The sequence below is a fragment of the Haematobia irritans genome, chromosome 5 (assembly GCF_050003625.1).
Source record: "Haematobia irritans isolate KBUSLIRL chromosome 5, ASM5000362v1, whole genome shotgun sequence".
Classification (NCBI taxonomy): domain Eukaryota; kingdom Metazoa; phylum Arthropoda; class Insecta; order Diptera; family Muscidae; genus Haematobia; species Haematobia irritans.
The window spans coordinates 166,769,842-166,787,482 of record NC_134401.1 but is presented as its reverse complement, the minus strand read 5'-3'; the positions used below and the strand labels follow the sequence as shown (position 1 = coordinate 166,787,482).

The 17,641-nt window shown below is 33.1% G+C and overlaps 1 protein-coding gene across 1 annotated transcript in view; it reads left to right on the top strand.

Moving 5' to 3' along the window:
- Ipk1 (Inositol phosphate kinase 1) overlaps nucleotides 1-17,641 on the top strand; it is a 389,218-nt gene that overhangs the window by 342,761 nt on the left and 28,816 nt on the right. Inside the window, exon 7 of the mRNA XM_075312226.1 lies at nucleotides 7,866-7,966. Within this exon, the coding sequence (XP_075168341.1) occupies nucleotides 7,866-7,966 (101 nt within the window). The remainder of the gene's footprint in view (nucleotides 1-7,865; nucleotides 7,967-17,641) is intronic.

Below are 17,641 nucleotides of genomic sequence, written 5' to 3'. Positions count from 1 at the left end.
CGGTTCGTCATCGGAGTCGGCCTGTACCAAAGGCCTTGAGTTTAGTATAGCTTCGATTCTTGCTAGAAGCGTAGATAGCTCTTCGTAGTTTAAAGTAGCTTGACCAAAAGTTCTTTTGAGGTGAAATTTTACGCTTTTTACGGTGGATTCCCATGCTCCACCAAAATGAGGGGCACTTGGTGGAATGAAATGCCACTGGACGCCTTTGGAAGACAAAAAGTTTGAAATATTAGTATTAAATTTGTAATTAGATACAACTTTGTAAAGTTCTCCAAGCCTTTTGGCAGCTCCCTGAAAATTTATTGCATTATCAGTGTGTATGTGACCACATAGTCCCCTTCTAGCAACGAATCTATCCAAGGCCGCAAGAAAGGCCTCTGAACTTAAATCCGTTACTAGTTCCAGATGAACGGCTTTTGTTACAAGACACATGAACACTGCTATATATGCCTTTACCATAGGAGCCTTTCTCCCATTATGTTGTTTATATAGAATAGGGCCTGCATAGTCGCACCCTACTTCATAGAATGGATGATTGGCATTGACTCGGTATGTAGGCAAATCTCCCATTAGCTGCGAATTTGCTTTTGCGCTAAAGCGGTGGCATACTCCGCAATTGTAATAAATGTTTTTTGCTAGTTCTCTAGCACCAATTATCCAGTACCTTTGTCGTATAGTGGCTATCAGAAGAGATACGCCAGCATGAATATTTTTTAAGTGACAATCTCGCATAATTTTGCGCGTTATAGGCATATTTTTGTGAAGTATAATTTGATGTTGACTATCGTACGGTAAGTTTGCATTTGTGAGTCTTCCACCTACACGTAGTAGTCCTCGATCATCGACAAACGGAGACAATTTTCTTAGTGTTTTTGAATTAATTGGAATATTAGATTTGGAGTTTTTAATAATTTCTCTGAACTCCATGTTTTGGTAAAAAACGAGTATTTGTGTTTCAGCATCTTTGAGCTCTTCTACCCTGAGAGGTTGATTATTTTTTATTTCTCCACGAAATATGGCACAAGCTCGTATACAGTACGCTAGCACACGTATCATTCGAGGCCAGTTAGAAACTCTTTCATTGATTCTCGATACGATATTCTCTTCACGGTTTTGCGCAATATTCACTCTCATTTCATCTCTCTTTTCCTCATTAGTTTCGAATAGCACAGACCCAGGCCATTCACTTTCATTTTGTAGAAGAAAAGGAGGGCCTTGAAACCACAACTGACTCTGAAGAAAGATACTGGATTTAACTCCTCTTGAAGCACAGTCAGCAGGATTTAATTTCGTCGGTACATAACGCCATTTTACTTCAGGTAAAGTTTCTAGAATATATCCAGTTCTATGGCTGACATACACCTTCCATCTGGATGGATGCGATGATAACCACGCCAGCACAGTTTTGCTGTCAGACCAACATACAATATCAAATTTATTTATCGATAGTATCGGAATCAAATATTCGAACATTTCGGCTAGCAGATTTGCTGCACATAATTCCAGCCTGGGAATCGATTGCGCGGATAAAGGTGCGACCTTTGTTTTGGCCATTACAATGTTAGAAGATACCTCTCCAGAGTTAGATTTTTTCAAACAATAAATGACGGCAGCATATGCATCGTTTGATGCATCACAAAAACCATGATAGGCAACATCCTTCTCTGTCGTAAAAATAATTCTGGGAATTCGAATAGAATTCAGTAAATGAAATTCAGAAAAATGCTGGTTAGCTTGATTAACAATCTGATCAGGAAGCTCTTCGTCCCAGTCTACAGTCAACAACCACAACCTTTGAATTATAATTTTAACAGCAATGACAACTGGTGATATCCAGCCAAGTGGATCATAAATTTTTGAAATCTCAGACAACATCTTTCGTTTTGTGTTAATATGGAACTCTGTTGCTTTCACCTTATACGAAAAACAGTGTAATCGTGGGTCCCATATAACCCCAAGTAGGCATACAGTTATAGCAGCTGGCAAAGTCACCATACTTTCGATTTTGTCATTATCAGGTACGTTAATTAATACCCTATGGTCATTAGACGACCATTTTCGTAATTGAAAACCGCCAGCCCTAAGCAACAGGTTTAATTCTGAGACTAGACGCTGAGCGTCTTCTATTGTGTTTGCACCGGCCATACAATCATCTACATAAAAACACGATAATAATGCTTCTCTCGCTAAAGGATAGTTTTCTCCTTCATCTTTGGCAAGTTGCACGAGCGTACGCAGTGCTAAAAAGGGGGCAGAGGTTGTCCCATATGTCACGGTAGTAAGTCTATAGTGCATGATTTTATTCTTGGGGGATTCTCTCCATAATACTCTTTGGTAATCTCTATCGCACTCTTGCACTTGAATCATGCGATACATTTGTTTTATATCAGCTGAAAAGCAAAACCTTTTGCATCTATATCGCAGAACAAGTGCCATCAAATCTTGTTGTAGGTTTGGCCCTTTAAGTAAATTGTCATTAAGAGACTTACCATTACTTGATTTGCTCGAGCCGTCGAATACCACTCGCAATTTTGTGGTAATACTCGTATCCCTAATCACGGCATGGTGAGGTAAATAAAACATTTCCGAATTTGGTCGGTTTATTTCTTCGTCTGGTATAAGTTGCATGTGACCCATGCTAATATACTCTCTCATAAATTCGCAATAAGATACTTTAAAATTCAAGTTAGTTTCAAACTTACGTTCCATTGCTCTGAGTCTGCTTAGTGCTGCATTGTATGACTCTCCAACATCTATCTTGCTAGTAAATGGAAGTTTAACTGCATAATGAGTAGACTTGGTTGTTGTTGTTGCGTACAAATCTTCAGCCCTTTGGTCGTCAAGAGTCAAGGAAGAGTATTTAGGTTTTACGCTCTCGCTCTCCCAAAACATACGTAATGTACTGTTTAAATCATCTTCTTGTGTTGACTGTCTCATAAGATGACACATTAATGTGGGTGCATCCATCACACAACCACTACAGATTACCCAACCAAAAGCTGTGTTTTGGGCCAGCAAATTATTACCTTTGATTATTTGACCATCTCTAATTAAGGAAAAGAAATATTCAAATCCTATTAATATATCAATATCTTTCGGTGTGTTAAAATCATCATTAGCAAGTGGAAGATTTTTAATGTCTTCCCAATAATTAATGTTTATAGGTGTTGATGGTAGCTTGGTTGTTAAACAGTTAAAGATATGAGCTCGGATATACATACATTCATTACTATGTGGTGATTTGAGTTGCAAATCTACAATACCTTTCGTCGCTCCAGCATGATTGTTCCCTAAGCCACCAACAAAGATTTTGGATGGTTTTCGAGACAGTCCTAGTCTCTGCACGCATTTTTCTGATATGAGTGTATTTTGGCATCCAGAATCGAGTAGAATATAACAATTTTGATAGAATCCAATGTTGTCCTTAACTAATACTTTAGCTGTTGGAAGAAGTGTATTAAAGTGTCTCCCCTCACTAGAAACAGTCAAATTTACCGATCTACCTGTTACACTCGCTGTGGCAGTTGAGCCATTATCATCTGTAATTACCATATTGGGTTTATCATTATTTGAAGTGGAATTGTTGGGTTTAGGTGAATGTTTTCTTTCTGGGTGTAATAGTGTGTGGTGATGTCCACGGCAGCTATTACAAACATGTTTGGATTGACAATTTTGAACTCGATGGTTTGGTTTAAGACAATTAAAACATAACAATTTGGTTTTTGCCAGTTCAGAACGCTGTGGCACATCTAATTTATTGAATATTGGACAATACGATATATGATGGCTCTCAGGGCATGCAGCACAGACTTTTTTCATTGTACTAGTATAAGCACGACTAGGTTTACCTCTATTGGACAACTTACTGCGTGTTTCTATTTCAGATGTGGGCAATCTTTCCAAAGCATCGCATCGTTGGTTAATGAAATTTATGAAACTTTCTAGAGAAGGAAATGATGATTGGCCAGAATGTTCAGCCCAGGCATGTAGAGTCTCACGATCAACCTTTTTACATAGCAAATAAATTAACCATGGATCTCTTTTCTCAGCATCTGTTCCCTGCGAGCGTAGGCCTCTAATTACTTCATCAGCTATATTGGATACGTTGCGAAGGGTTTGAGAATTTTCGGCTTTGGGAATTGACATAAAGGTTTCAATTAACGAATCCACAACTAAGGATGGTTTGTCATATCTCTCTTTCAATTTTTGAAGGGCCTCTTCATAGCTCTGTTCGGATACTTGCAAATGTCGAATTAATGCGGCTGGATCATCCTTCAGCAGGCCCTTTAGATATTGGAACTTTTGTGCGGCAGTCAGCGATTGATTGTTGTGTATACAGCTATTGAATAGATCAAAAAATGATTTAAACTCAGAATATTTACCGTCGAAAAATGGGACATTTATTTTGGGCAAACGCACGTCAACAGGTTGCGATGTAGTATTAGCTGTATGTGAAAGAGTTGTATGTGAAGAAGGCTGGGGTTGTGACTGTAGAGCAGATAGCCTTTCCAAGAGTGCTGTTTGTGATTGAACAAGCTTGTTGAAAGCGTCCTGTTGCATCGTAGTTGAGTTTAAAGGATCTCCAATTGGATTTGATGGTTGAAGTCTGGAATCTATAAATTCACAATACTTAGCTTTCATCGCAAAATATCTTGTTTCGAATTCTACTAATTCGCTTTCACGTTCAGGAAAGGCAGCACTCTGCAACAGCATTTCGTTGTCCAAAACCAAATAAGATTCATAGAGGGCATCGAGTTTTTCTAATCTAGCTCGAACTTCAAAAAGCGTTGTTTTATCATTGGCGGTGGTTATGAAGTTTTCCAATCTTGTAGCGGTACCCTTCATGTGGGTCCTTTTATTTCGCAAAGTCTCAACGTTACTCATATTGGGCTAGCTTCCCTTTTAGATATAAGGCGAGTTTACGGTGATAAAACACTTAAAAATTTCTTTTTGCAGCAAGCCAATTAATATATCCTAGTAAAAGACACTTTTAATCAATTGTGATCAACGAGTTTTATATTTCTCGCTATCACGTCGGGGTCACCAAAAAATGTTTAAGAAAAAAAGACTTCTTAATCGTTGCTTTACTTTCTTATAACTGATTTATTTCAATTGCTTATAACTACAATACATCGATTGGTACATCATTACTGTCTAGACGTAAATATGTCAGCTTAACTATGTACTCATGAGTGTGTATGGTTCTTCTTCTGATGATCAACAAGTGGATAAAGAGAGATCGTTTGAACTGCCGTTGTTTCGAAATATTTTTATAAATACGATATGCAAATTTAGAGAAGACAGTAGCGTAGTTAATTAAGGGGATTTACAATAATGTTTCATTCAATTTAATATATTAAAGAAATGGGTGTACTGGTAAAGTAATATAAAATTAAAATTGAAGTAAATACAAAAAAGATTAATTTTAAATAAAGTAAATTTCATGAACAGGTAGCAAATTATGGCAAAATTTTATTTCTATAGAAAATTATGTCAAAATTTTATTTCTATAGAAAATTTTGTCAAAATTGTATTTCTGTAAAAAATTGTGTCAAAATTTTATTTCTATAGAAAATTTTGCCAAAATTGTATTTCGGTAGAAAATTATGTCAAAATTGTATTTCTGTAGAAAATTGTGTCAAAACTTTATTTCTATAGAAAATTTTGTTAAAATTTTATTTCTATAGAAAATTTTGCCAAAATTGTATTTCGGTAGAAAATTATGTCAAAATTTTATTTCTGTAGAAAATTATGTCAAAATTTTATTTCTACAGAAAATTTTGTCAACATTTTATTTCTATAGACAATTTTTTCCGAATTTTATTTCTATATCAATTTTGTCAATAATTTATTTCTATAGACAATTTTATCAAAGTTTTATTTCTACAGAAATTTTTGACAAAATTGTATTTCGGTAGAAAATTATGGCAAAATTTTATTTCTGTAAAAACTTATGTCAAAACTGTATTTCTGTAGAAAATTTTATCAAAATTTTATTTCTATAACTTTTTTCGAAAAATTTTATTTCTATAGAAAATTTTGTCAAAATTGTATATCTGTAGAAAATTGTGTCAAAATTTTATTTCTATAGAAAATTTTGTCAAAATTTTATTTCTATAGAAAATTTTGCTAAAATTGTATTTCGGTAGAAAATTATGTCAAAATTTTATTTCTATAGAAAATTTTGTCAAAATTTAATTCCTTAGAAAAAAAATTTTTATTTCTATAGAAAAATTTTATTTTTGTTGAAAATTATGTCAAAATTGTATTTCTGTAGAAAATTTTGTCAATATTTTATTTGTATAGAAAATTTTGGAAAAATTGTATTTCTCTAGAAAATTATATCAAAATTTTATTTCTATAGAAAATTTGGTCAAAATTTTATTTCTATAGAAAATTTGGTCAAAATTTTATTTCTATTGAAAATTAGGTCAAATTTTGTCAAAATTTAATTCCTTAGAAAAAAAATTTTTATTTCTATAGAAAAATTTTATTTTTGTTGAAAATTATGTCAAAATTGTATTTCTGTAGAAAATTTTGTCAATATTTTATTTGTATAGAAAATTTTGGAAAAATTGTATTTCTCTAGAAAATTATATCAAAATTTTATTTCTATAGAAAATTTGGTCAAAATTTTATTTCTATAGAAAATTTGGTCAAAATTTTATTTCTATTGAAAATTAGGTCAAAATTGTATTTCTATAGAAAACGTTGTCAAAATTTTATTTTGATAGAAAATTTTGTAAAAATTTTATTTCTGTACAAAATTGTGTCTAAATTGTATTTCTGTAGGAAATTGTGTCAAAATTTTATTTCTATAGAAAATTTTGTCGATATTTGAATTGTATTTTAATTTTTGCAAATTGTATTTTGGTAGAAAATTATGTCAAAATTTTATTTCTGTAGAAAATTATGTCAAAATTTTATTTCTGTAGAAAATTATGTCAAAATTGTATTTCTATAGAAAATTATGTCAACATTTTATTTTTATAGAAAATTTTGTGAACATTTTATTTTTATAGAAAATTTTGTGAAAATTTTATTTCTATAGAAAATTTTATTTCTATAGAAAATTTGGACAAAATTTTATGTCTGTAGAAAATTATGTCAAAATTGTATTTCTGTAGAAAATTATGTCAAAATTTTATTTCTGTAGAAAATTTTGACAAAATTATATTTCTATAGAGAATTTTTTCAAAATTATATTTCTATAGAAAATTTTGTTAAAATTTTATTTCTAAAGAAAATTTTGTCAAAATTTTATTTCTAAAGAAAATTTTGTCAAAATTTTATTTATTTCTTGAGAACATTTTTGGAAGTGCTTTGAAGTTGTGCAACTTCTAATTTTTTCTATTTTGAATAGATTTAATCTATGTTTTTCATTTAATTAAAAATATCAAGCCTTTAAATTAAATAATTAATTTGTATTAATTTATTATATTATTTTATTTTTTATTTTGAGTCCTTTACTTCCTTCCTCAAAATATATTTTTGTTTTAAATAAGTTGCTTGTTTGGCTCCGAATTAACCTTTAAGTGAACGTCAAAATCTTTGAAATCGTATTAACCTTTTTTTTTTTGAGTGTAGTTTTTAATTATATTATGGTATTAAGTCAATGAACATTAGGTTTATTCCAAATGTTATGAAGTTTCTTTTGATTCTAATAAAGTTCTATTTGGATTTCGCACTCACAAAGTAACCGAAAACAAAACCATTGAAATTTATAAATTTGTTGTTATATTTTTCTAATCTTACAATAGCACTATTTCTTTTTGTATTAAAATTTTTACAATTTCTTTTGCTTTCTCTGTTTTCTCTTCCCACAAAAAAAAAAATCTTGCGTTTTTTTCTTCGTTCGTGTGTAGCTAATCGCTTGGATAAAGAATTTGGTGGCCACTACGGTTTGCTCCTGCCAGATGCTACCCAATTGCCAGCAGAGTTCGATATTTTATTTTCCAATTTACAGGTAAAACCAATTTTCTAGCTATTCCCCTCGAAAAACCATATCGGGAAAAACGTAATGAAAAAATCTAGCTAGACTTCCACCTTCAACCGAAACTACGCATCCTTTCTTTATGGTCCTTCGCAGTTGGTGGTGGGGCTGTAGCTAAAGACAAGCAACAACTTTGTGCTTTATGTTCATGTTTTTATAACCCGTCGTTGTTTTTTGTAAGTTTTCCCCCCATTTCAAGATGGCAAAGCTTGCATTGTATGCATGTGTGCATGGGGTGGATCTATTGTTTCGTGTCCTTTCCATTGGACGAATAGGGGGTCCTTTGTTTATTTTCTTAGAAAATAATAAATCATCCATTTAATTTCTTTTGCAGTTTGTCCATGTTCTTTTCGTTTTGGGTCTCCATTCATTCTTACTTTATTGCCTGGGCACCCATATTAATGCAACAAAATCTTGCAATGGGCCAAGCATGCAACACCAAATCATGCTGGTTTTTGTGCCCAATCTGGCAACCATGTTGCCAGGAACGAATAAAGCAATTATGCTGTTGTTAAGAGCACATGCTTGGCAATCGAAATTAATTTCTACTGTCAATTTTTATTGAAATTGTACAGTTTGAGGATAATTCAATAATTTTACACTGACAAAAAATAAAAATATGTACTAAAAAATATATACTATTCTGGATAGATTTTCCAATGTTCAGAAATATCGTAATGAGAACCACATTTAAATTTACTGAAATTGAGTTAAGACTTTTCTAAAGAACAATTTTTCATTTTTAGGACAAATTCGGTAAATTAATAAAAATGTACAATCGTGTATTGACCGATTGCTTATTTCAGGCATTCGCCTTGCCTGGGATTGACCTCCTGTCGTGGGTTCTATCGCAAAAAGCTTCTGTTTCAATTGAAATGTTGTTGTTGTTGTAACAGTTTACTGTGATCTCATCCATTTCATGTTATACGCTTGGTACATCAGCTTGTTGGCAGATCAAGGAACTCTGCGACTAAGATGGGGTGTGTCCAGAGTGATCTGGTGGTAAGTCGGGTTGGTTTGGCTGGGCAAGAGAAAAGATGATGCGTGTCGTGTGGCCCTTGGTTGCAAATTGGACAAACGTCAGCTACGCTGCTATCAATCACCGATAAGTAGGAATTGAGGCGGCTGCACTTGCCTGATCTTAATTGGGCCAAAACTACCCTAGTCTGCAGTGGGAGGTCCCTTTCCTCCGGTGCTATGGACGGTGGTCGGACTCCAAGAACAAGATTAACCTTGTAGCTTCTATCCTCATGAATCCTGTTCAAACCTGCCTGGTACGCTGCTTGATCTAGACTCTTTTATAGCGCTGGATCTCGCGCTCTAGATTATGTATATCAACCCTTACGTTCCTGGGTGGTGGTTGTGTATCCATAAGATGGTGGTTTGGATGATTACTGCGATAACAACCCAGGAGATACTGCTTTGACAACATGTAGTTGTGTCTTCGCACAGGGATGATCTTTGTCTCCACATAAAGGTGATCCAGGGGTGTGCTGCGGAGACACCCAGTCGCAGTTCTAAGAGCAGCGTTCTGGCAGGTTTGTATGTTATTCCACTGCGTATCACTGGTCTGCGGTGTCCACACTGGCGCTGCATAGTTTACCACTGACCGGCCAATTGCCTTATAAGTAGTTAGCAAGGTTTCTTTGTCCGCACCCCAAGTACTGCCGGCAAGTGACTTGAGGACCTTGTTTCTACCACGGAGCTTATTCCAAATTGCAGTGGCATGGGCAGATGACCTAAAAAGGCTGTCGAATGTGACCCCAAGAATCTTGGGGTAATTTGTGGTCGGAATTATTACTCCTTCGACTCTGATATTCAACTGCCTGCGCACTTCTGCCGTCCATGTAGTAAATAGTGTGGCTGAGGATTTGGTGGGGGATATCCTCAAGTTTCTCGCAGTGAAATAACTGGTAAGATTAGCTATGTAGACGTTCAACCGATCGCAAATGTCATCAACATTGGGCCCAGATGCCAAGATTGTACAGTCATCCGCATATGATACAATCTCGACGCCGTCAGGAGGGGGTGGAATCGAGGACATGTAGAGGTTAAACAGTGCCGGAGATATCACCCCACCTTGGGGAACTCCCTGTTTAACTCTACGCGGTCTTGACTTTCTGTCCCTGAATTCCACGACGACTGGCGTCCACACATATAATTCAGCACCCAACGCTTCGCTCCTGCCGGTAGGGACGTATTCTCGATGTCCTCAAATAATGTGGCATGGTTGACCGTATCGAATGCTTTCGATAGGTCAAGCGCCACGAGGACCGTCCTATGACACGGCCTGGGCTGGTTAAGTCCCTTATTAATATGTGTCGAAATGGCATGTAAGGCTGTTGTCGTACTATGTACCTTACGGAATCCATGTTGATGGTGGGCAGCTGGAAAATTCTCCACAAGGCTGGGGAGGAGTAATGCCTCTGTACGATTCACCTTTGCTCGAATCTTTGCCCGGTTTCAGTAGTGGAATCACCCTTCCCATTTTCCAGACATCGGGTATAATGTGTGATTCCAAAGACAAATTGAGGAGTCTGGTCAGGTACTCAACTCCCAGTATTCCCAGATGCTTCAGCATTAGCATTGAAATTCCGTCAGGGCCCAGCGCCTTAGATGGTTTCGCGCTGTTGATGACATTGGTAACTTCGGCTGCAGTAAATTGTGGTGTATCATCGGCTCGGAGACCACGTACACGACGGGTGGCTCTCCTTTTCGCTCTATCACTCTCGGGATGCTCGACAAACTGTCGGTTGAAGTTTTTGGCGCACCTCTTCGGATCAGTCACAGTCACGTCGCCAAATGTGACTGAAATCCCATCATCCCTTGTGGAGGGTTTCGAGAGGGCTCTAACTGTTGACCACAATTTACCAGTTCCTGTTCCTAAGTTACATTGCTGCAGGTGCTCTAACCAAGTGTTCCGCTTGTGCTCGTCGACTATCTTACTAATCTCTAGATTTAGTTCTCTGATTCTAGGATCAGCAGGGTTAGCACGACGGCGTTCATCACGCTCGTCTGCGAGTCCCGCCGCTTCGGCTGGGAAGTTGGGCCTCACTTGGGCAATTCGACCAGCGGGTATGAAGCGAGCGGCTGCTGCGTTGATGATGTCCCGGAACTCCCTCTGGGCAACATGAACATGTGAGGGGGACGGGAGCTCACTGAAGCGGCGATCGGTGTATTCTCTGAAGCCTTCCCAGTTGGCTTTCTTTTGATTAATAAACGTCCGGCGTTCAGAGGTTATGAAATCGGAGGGTCGGTTGATGGTGAGAATTATGGGGAGGTGGTCCGAACCCAATGAAATGACAGGTTGCCAGGAGACGTCATTTCTCAGACCAGGCCAGGGGACGTCATTTCTCAGACCTGCAGTCACCCATAATTCTCGTGGGGGCCTCTTCGTTCACCGTGCAAAATGTGGAGTCGTCTATCTGCTCTGCCAAAGCTATGCCCCTCTGGTCATTACCCAGGAGAGAATGCCAAAGTTCATGGTGGGCATTAAAATCTCCTAGAACCAATCGGTTATGCCCGCTCAACAACCACTCAATGTTTGGGCTATAACCAGGAGCACAGCTACCAACCGGCGGTATGTACACATTGTATAGCTCTATCTCGGCAGACCCACACTTAACTGCTACCCCCATGCATTCCATGTACGGGTCATTAGTGTCTAGCACAAGCGTGATAGGTCTATACTGCACGGAACGGTGTAATATGAAAGCCAGGCCACCACCTCCATTTCTTGTGCGATCCTTCCGTAGGACATTGTACCCATCACAATGTCGTAGGCTGCAGGTGGGATTCAGCTTTGTTTCCTGGATCGCCGCGACCCTTATCCTTTTCCGATTCATAAAGTCTTCGATCTCACTAATCTTACCACGGAGCCCGTTGCAATTAAATTGCAAAAATGATGCACTCTCCGGAACTGGTACAACAATATTCGGTGTAAGATGCTGCGGCGGAGAATATTGTTGTGCGGGAGAAGTCGGTGGGGTCACATAATCAGATGACCCACTGCTGCTGTCATTGGCACAGCATCCTGCCACGAAGTCAGTTTGACTATACTCCTGCAGCGATGTTAGGCCGAAGCAGTTCCGGAAGTGCACCCATTCCATGCACCGGTTACACCTCACCGAAACCGAGCGATGGTGAATTCGATTTCGGCAGACGGCACAGTACCATGGTCCAGGGTTTTCCTCTATCCCGGCTCGGACCAAAAGCAGGCGGAGAAGGCTCCCCGGGATGCACCTTCTCCAACACGAAAAAACGGACGAGACAACACGTACACTGAGGTGGCAGCCGCTGGCCGATGGCTGGTATCCATCGGGTCAATCCGGTGCGTAGAACCCGCCGCCGTGGGATTGATTGAAATGTTAATTGAATTCAATAAAATTTACAATAAAAATTTTAAGTGGTTCTACAAATTTCTTCAACAATTTTTTAATTGAAACCCAATTCAATTTCTAAACCTAATAGTATCAATTAAATTTTTAATAATTAATTTGTTTTTTAATTTAATATTAATTTTTTAATCAATTTTTTATTGGTGTTAGTGATTGACGCTATCATTTCTGTGATTGAAGAAATTTCAGTTAAAAATTAATTGGATCAATTTATTTGGTGATTGAAGAAAAAATAACTTTGCTGAGTGGAAGATAAGTTGATAGGGTCGTTAAAACCATGACCCTAAATATAGGCCCCAAAAATTGTTCAATTTAATAGCTGACATTATTGAGATTGCTCCCCGGTTTCCGCGTCGCGCACCAAAGGACAACAAAATCACATAATTCATTTCAAGGGTTTCCTCAAAGCAAACACCCAATGACTGACCAACAGATATCCTCTTGGCCATATGTGATAATCCTTAACTCGTTGTCCAAACCGTTGTTGGTAGATTGTTGGCCTGGCTAGGGATATTCTTTTTACATTTCGTTTTACTCTCGTTCAGAAAAACCTTAAGCACAAATTGCAACAAATGCTACCATTGCTCGTAGTGGTGCTGATGATGCTCCAGCTCATGTTGCCAACATCACCAACAACTGATGGTTTCCGTCCATGTTCCGAGACACAGGACAATGCATCATTGTATTTGTTTGTATTTTTTCTATCTGCTTCATTCTTATCCGATAGTTTTTTTATTTTTTTTTTTTAAAGAACGAAAAAATCATTAGACTACATTATATTTTTTATAGCTCTGATTTTTATTTGTATGCATCCAAAGCTTCTTTTGTTCTTTTTGCACTAGGGATGTCGTATAGGATCTCTGTTTAAATATTGTCGGCTTATAGGGTATTTTAAAATTTCATATATTTCCATAATTCGAAAAAATAAAAAAATACGTTTTGCTGATATTTTATATATAAAAATCATGGCCATCGATATAGAAATTTAGTTTCCTTAGAAAATTTTGTCAAAATTTTGTTTTCTTCACAAAATTTCGTTGAAATTTTGTTTTTAAAAAATTCCATCAAAAATTTGTTTCTATAGGTAATTTCATAAAAATTTAGTTTCTATAGAAAATTTAGTCAACATTTTGTTTGTCTAGAAAATTTCGTGAAATTTTTGTTTCTATAGGAATATTTTGTTTTTACAAGAAAATTTTCTTTCTACACGCTCACAAAAAATCGCTTCTGTAACATATACTACCAAACATATTTTGCTTCAAGCATATACATTTTTGGGTATTGCCCAAACATTTATATGTTTGATCTCTTCCAATATATAAAATGTTTGAAAGCATATTGGTCTGAACAATATATGTTTGGGTAGTCTAACTTCCAAACATTTTGTATTTTTCCATCCAAATTCAATAATGTTGTCTTCCAAAAAACAATATGTTATTATGTGAACATATAATATGTTTGGAAGCTTTTTGCACCCAAAAATATTATATGCTTAAAAAAAATTCTCCCAAACAATATTGTGCTCAAAATTTTATTTATTTATTTATATATTTACAATCATAATGAATTATGAAAATAAACAGGTAATATAGGTGCTAACAACATAGGTTTTCGACCTGAATGCTCAAAATTTTGTTTCTGTCCAATTGTATATTCCCCGACATCTTTCTCACTTCCACGAGATTTTTTAGTTCTTAGCTCCTTTTTCTGTAATACAAACATTGTAGAAGAAATTATTCAATTTTATGATTTTTTTTTATTTTAATTTTACCTTTTGCCGGACGGGGATTCGAACAGCGGACCACACAGTTTGTAAGGATCAAAGAAGTAGCTGATCAATTGCCCAAGGAAAAATAAAATGTTGATTTTGTAATAACAAGCAACAACCACCAACTTAATTCAATATCGCTCCCTGTTAAATAGCGCTCCAAGCTACTAAACACATATATGTTTATAGGCTATTTCTAAATTAATATATGTTTGCATCCAAGCATATTATATTTACAAACATTTTATGTCCCAAACATAATATGTTCTAACATATTAACATATATGTCCCAAACATTTTATGCTAGTTTATGAACATTATATGCTTGCACTCAAAAATATTGTGTTTAAAAATTTGTGTTCCAAACATATAATGTTTATAGCCAAACATATGAAAAACAGTCTTTTTCAACCGTGTATAGAAAAAAAATCTTTTGAAAATTTCGTCAAAACTAGCTTTTTATAGAAAATTTCGTTAAAATATTGTTGCATAAGCAATTTCGTCAAAACTTTCCTTATATAGAAATGTTAATCAAAATTTTGTTTTTATAGACAATTTAGTTGAAATTTTGTTTCTATAAAAAATTTCGTCGGAATTTTGTTACTGTATAAAACTTCGAAGTAGTTTTTCTATAGAAAATTTGGTCGAAATTTTATTTTTATATTTTGCCTAAATTTTATGTCTATTTTGTCAAAATTTTATTTCTCTAGAAATTTTTGTTAAAATTTAATTTCTAGATAAAATTTTGTCAAAATTTTATTTCTAGAGAAATTTTTGTCAACATTTTATTTCCATAGAAAATTTTGCCACCATTTTATTTTTTATAGAAAATTGTTTCAACATTTTATTTCTATAAAAAAATTTTGTCAAAATTTTATTGCCGTAGAAAATTTTATTTGCATAGAAAATATTGTCAAAATTTTATTTCTATAGAAAGTTTTGTTAAAATTTCATTTCTATAAAAAATTTTGTCAAATATTTATTTCTAGAGACTTTTGTCAAAATTTTATTTCTTTACAAAATTTTGTCATATTTTATTTCTATAGGAAAGTTTGTTAAAGTTTTATTTTTATTGTTCTATAAAGAAATTTTGTCAATTTTTTTTTACATAAAAGATGTTGTGAAAATTTTGTTTCGTTGAGAAATTTTATTTCTTTAGAAAATTTTGTCGAAATGTTATTTCTATAGAAAATTTTGTAAATTTTTTTTCTTTAGAAAATATAAAATTTTGTTTCTTCACGAAATTTTATTTCTATAGAACATTTTGTCAACATTTTATTTTTTTTAGAAAATTTTGTCTAAATTTGATTTCTTTAGAAAATTTTGTCAAAATTTGATTTCTTTAGGAAATTATGTCAAAATTTTATTTCTTCACAAAATTTTATTAAAATTTTGTTTCTATAGAAAATTTTTGACAAAAATTTTATTTCTATAAAAAAAATTTATCTTTGTAGAAAATTGTGTTAAAATTTTATTTCTGCAGAAAATGTTGTCAAAATATTGCTCCTATATAGACATTTTGTCAAATTTTCGTTATATAAAATAAGTTGTGAAAATTTGATTTCTTTAGAAAATTTTGTCAAAATGTTATTTCTTTAGAAATTTTTGTCAAAATTTTATTTCTATAGAAACGTTTGTCAAACTTTCATTTCTGTAGAAACGTTTGTCAAAATTTTATTTCTGTAGAAAATTTTGTGAAAATTTTATTTACATAGAAAATATTGTCAAATTTTTATTTCTATAGAAAGTTTTGTTAAAATTTTATTTCTATAAAAAATTTTGTCAAAATTTTATCTATCAAAAATTTTTGTCAAAATTTTATCTATCAAAAAATTTTTGTCAAAATTTTATTTCTTTAGAAAATTTTGTCATATTTTATTTCTCTAGGAAGTTTTGTTAAAGTTTTATTTTTATTGTTCCTATAAAGAAATTTTGTCAATTGTGTTTTACATGAAAGTTGTTGTGAAAATTTTATTTCGTTGAGAAATTTTATTTCATTAGAAAATGTTGACGAAATGTTATTTCTATAGAAAATTTTGTCTAAATTTGATTTCTTTAGAAAATTTTGTCAATTTGATTTCTTTAGAAAATTTTGTCAAAATTTGATTTCTCTAGAAAATTTTGACAAAATTTGATTTGTTTAGAAAATTTTGTGAAAAGTTTATTTCTTCACAAAATTTTATTAAAATTTTGTTTCTGTAGAAAATTTTTGCCAAAAATTTTATTTCTATAAAAAAACATTGTCAAAATTTTATCTTTATAGAAAATTGTGTAAAAATTTTATTTCTGTAGAAAATTTTGTCAAAATATTGCTCCTATAGAGAAATTTTGTCAAATTTTCGTTATATAAAATATGTAGTGAAAATTTGATTTCTTTAGAAAATTTTGTCAAAATGTTATTTCTTTAGAAATTTTTGTCAACATTTTATTTCTTTAGAAAATTTTGTCAAAATTTTATTTCTTTAGAAAATTTTGTCAAAATTTTATTTTTTTAGAAGATTTTTTCAACATTTTATTTCTATACAAAATTTTGTGAAAATTTTATTTGTATAGAAAATCTCGTCAAAATTTTATTTCTATAGAAAATGTTGTCAAATATTTATCTATAGAGAATTTTGTCAAAATTTTATTTCTATAGAAAATTTTATCAAATATTTATATATAGAGACTTTTGTCAAAATTTTATCTATCTAAAAAACATTTGTCAAAGTTTTATTTCTGTAGAAAATTTTGTCAAAATTTTATTTCTTTAGAAAATTTTTTCTCAGTTTTCCTTTATTTATTTTTAATTTTTAATTTCATTCCTAATATTTCGCAATTTTCACTGAATTGCTTCTTCAGAGGGGATTTGTTATATGAGACAATGATCACAAAACAATTCTTATTACATGCTCCATTGCACTGCTCTCATCTACTTTATGCAAGAGTGCAATAGATAAAGTAGACGAGAGCAGTTATGCTCCATTAATGTAGTCAAAATTTTATTTCTTTAGAAAATTTTGTTAAAATTTTATTTATATAGACAATTTTGTCAAAATTTTATTTTTAAAGAACTTGAAAATGAAAATAAAAATGAAAATTTTACTCCTAAAGAAAATTTGCTCAAAATTTTACTTCTAAAGAAAATTTGGTCAAAATTTTATTTCTAACAGAAGGAAGATTTTATGTGGATTTTATTTCTAAAGAAGATTTTATGAACATTTTATTTCTATAAAAAATTTTTGGCAAAATTTTATTTCTATAGAAAATTTTGTTAAAATTTTATTTTTATAGAAAATTGTTGCAGAATTTAATTCCTTAAAATAATTTTGTGAACATTTGCTCCTATAAAGAAATTTTGTCAAAATTTTATTTTTATGGAAAATTGTGTCAAAATTTTATTTCTTTAGAAAATTTTGTGAAAAATTTGCTCCTACAAAGAAATTTTGTCAACATTGTATTTCTATAGAAAATTTTGTTAAAATTTTATTTCTTTAGAACTGG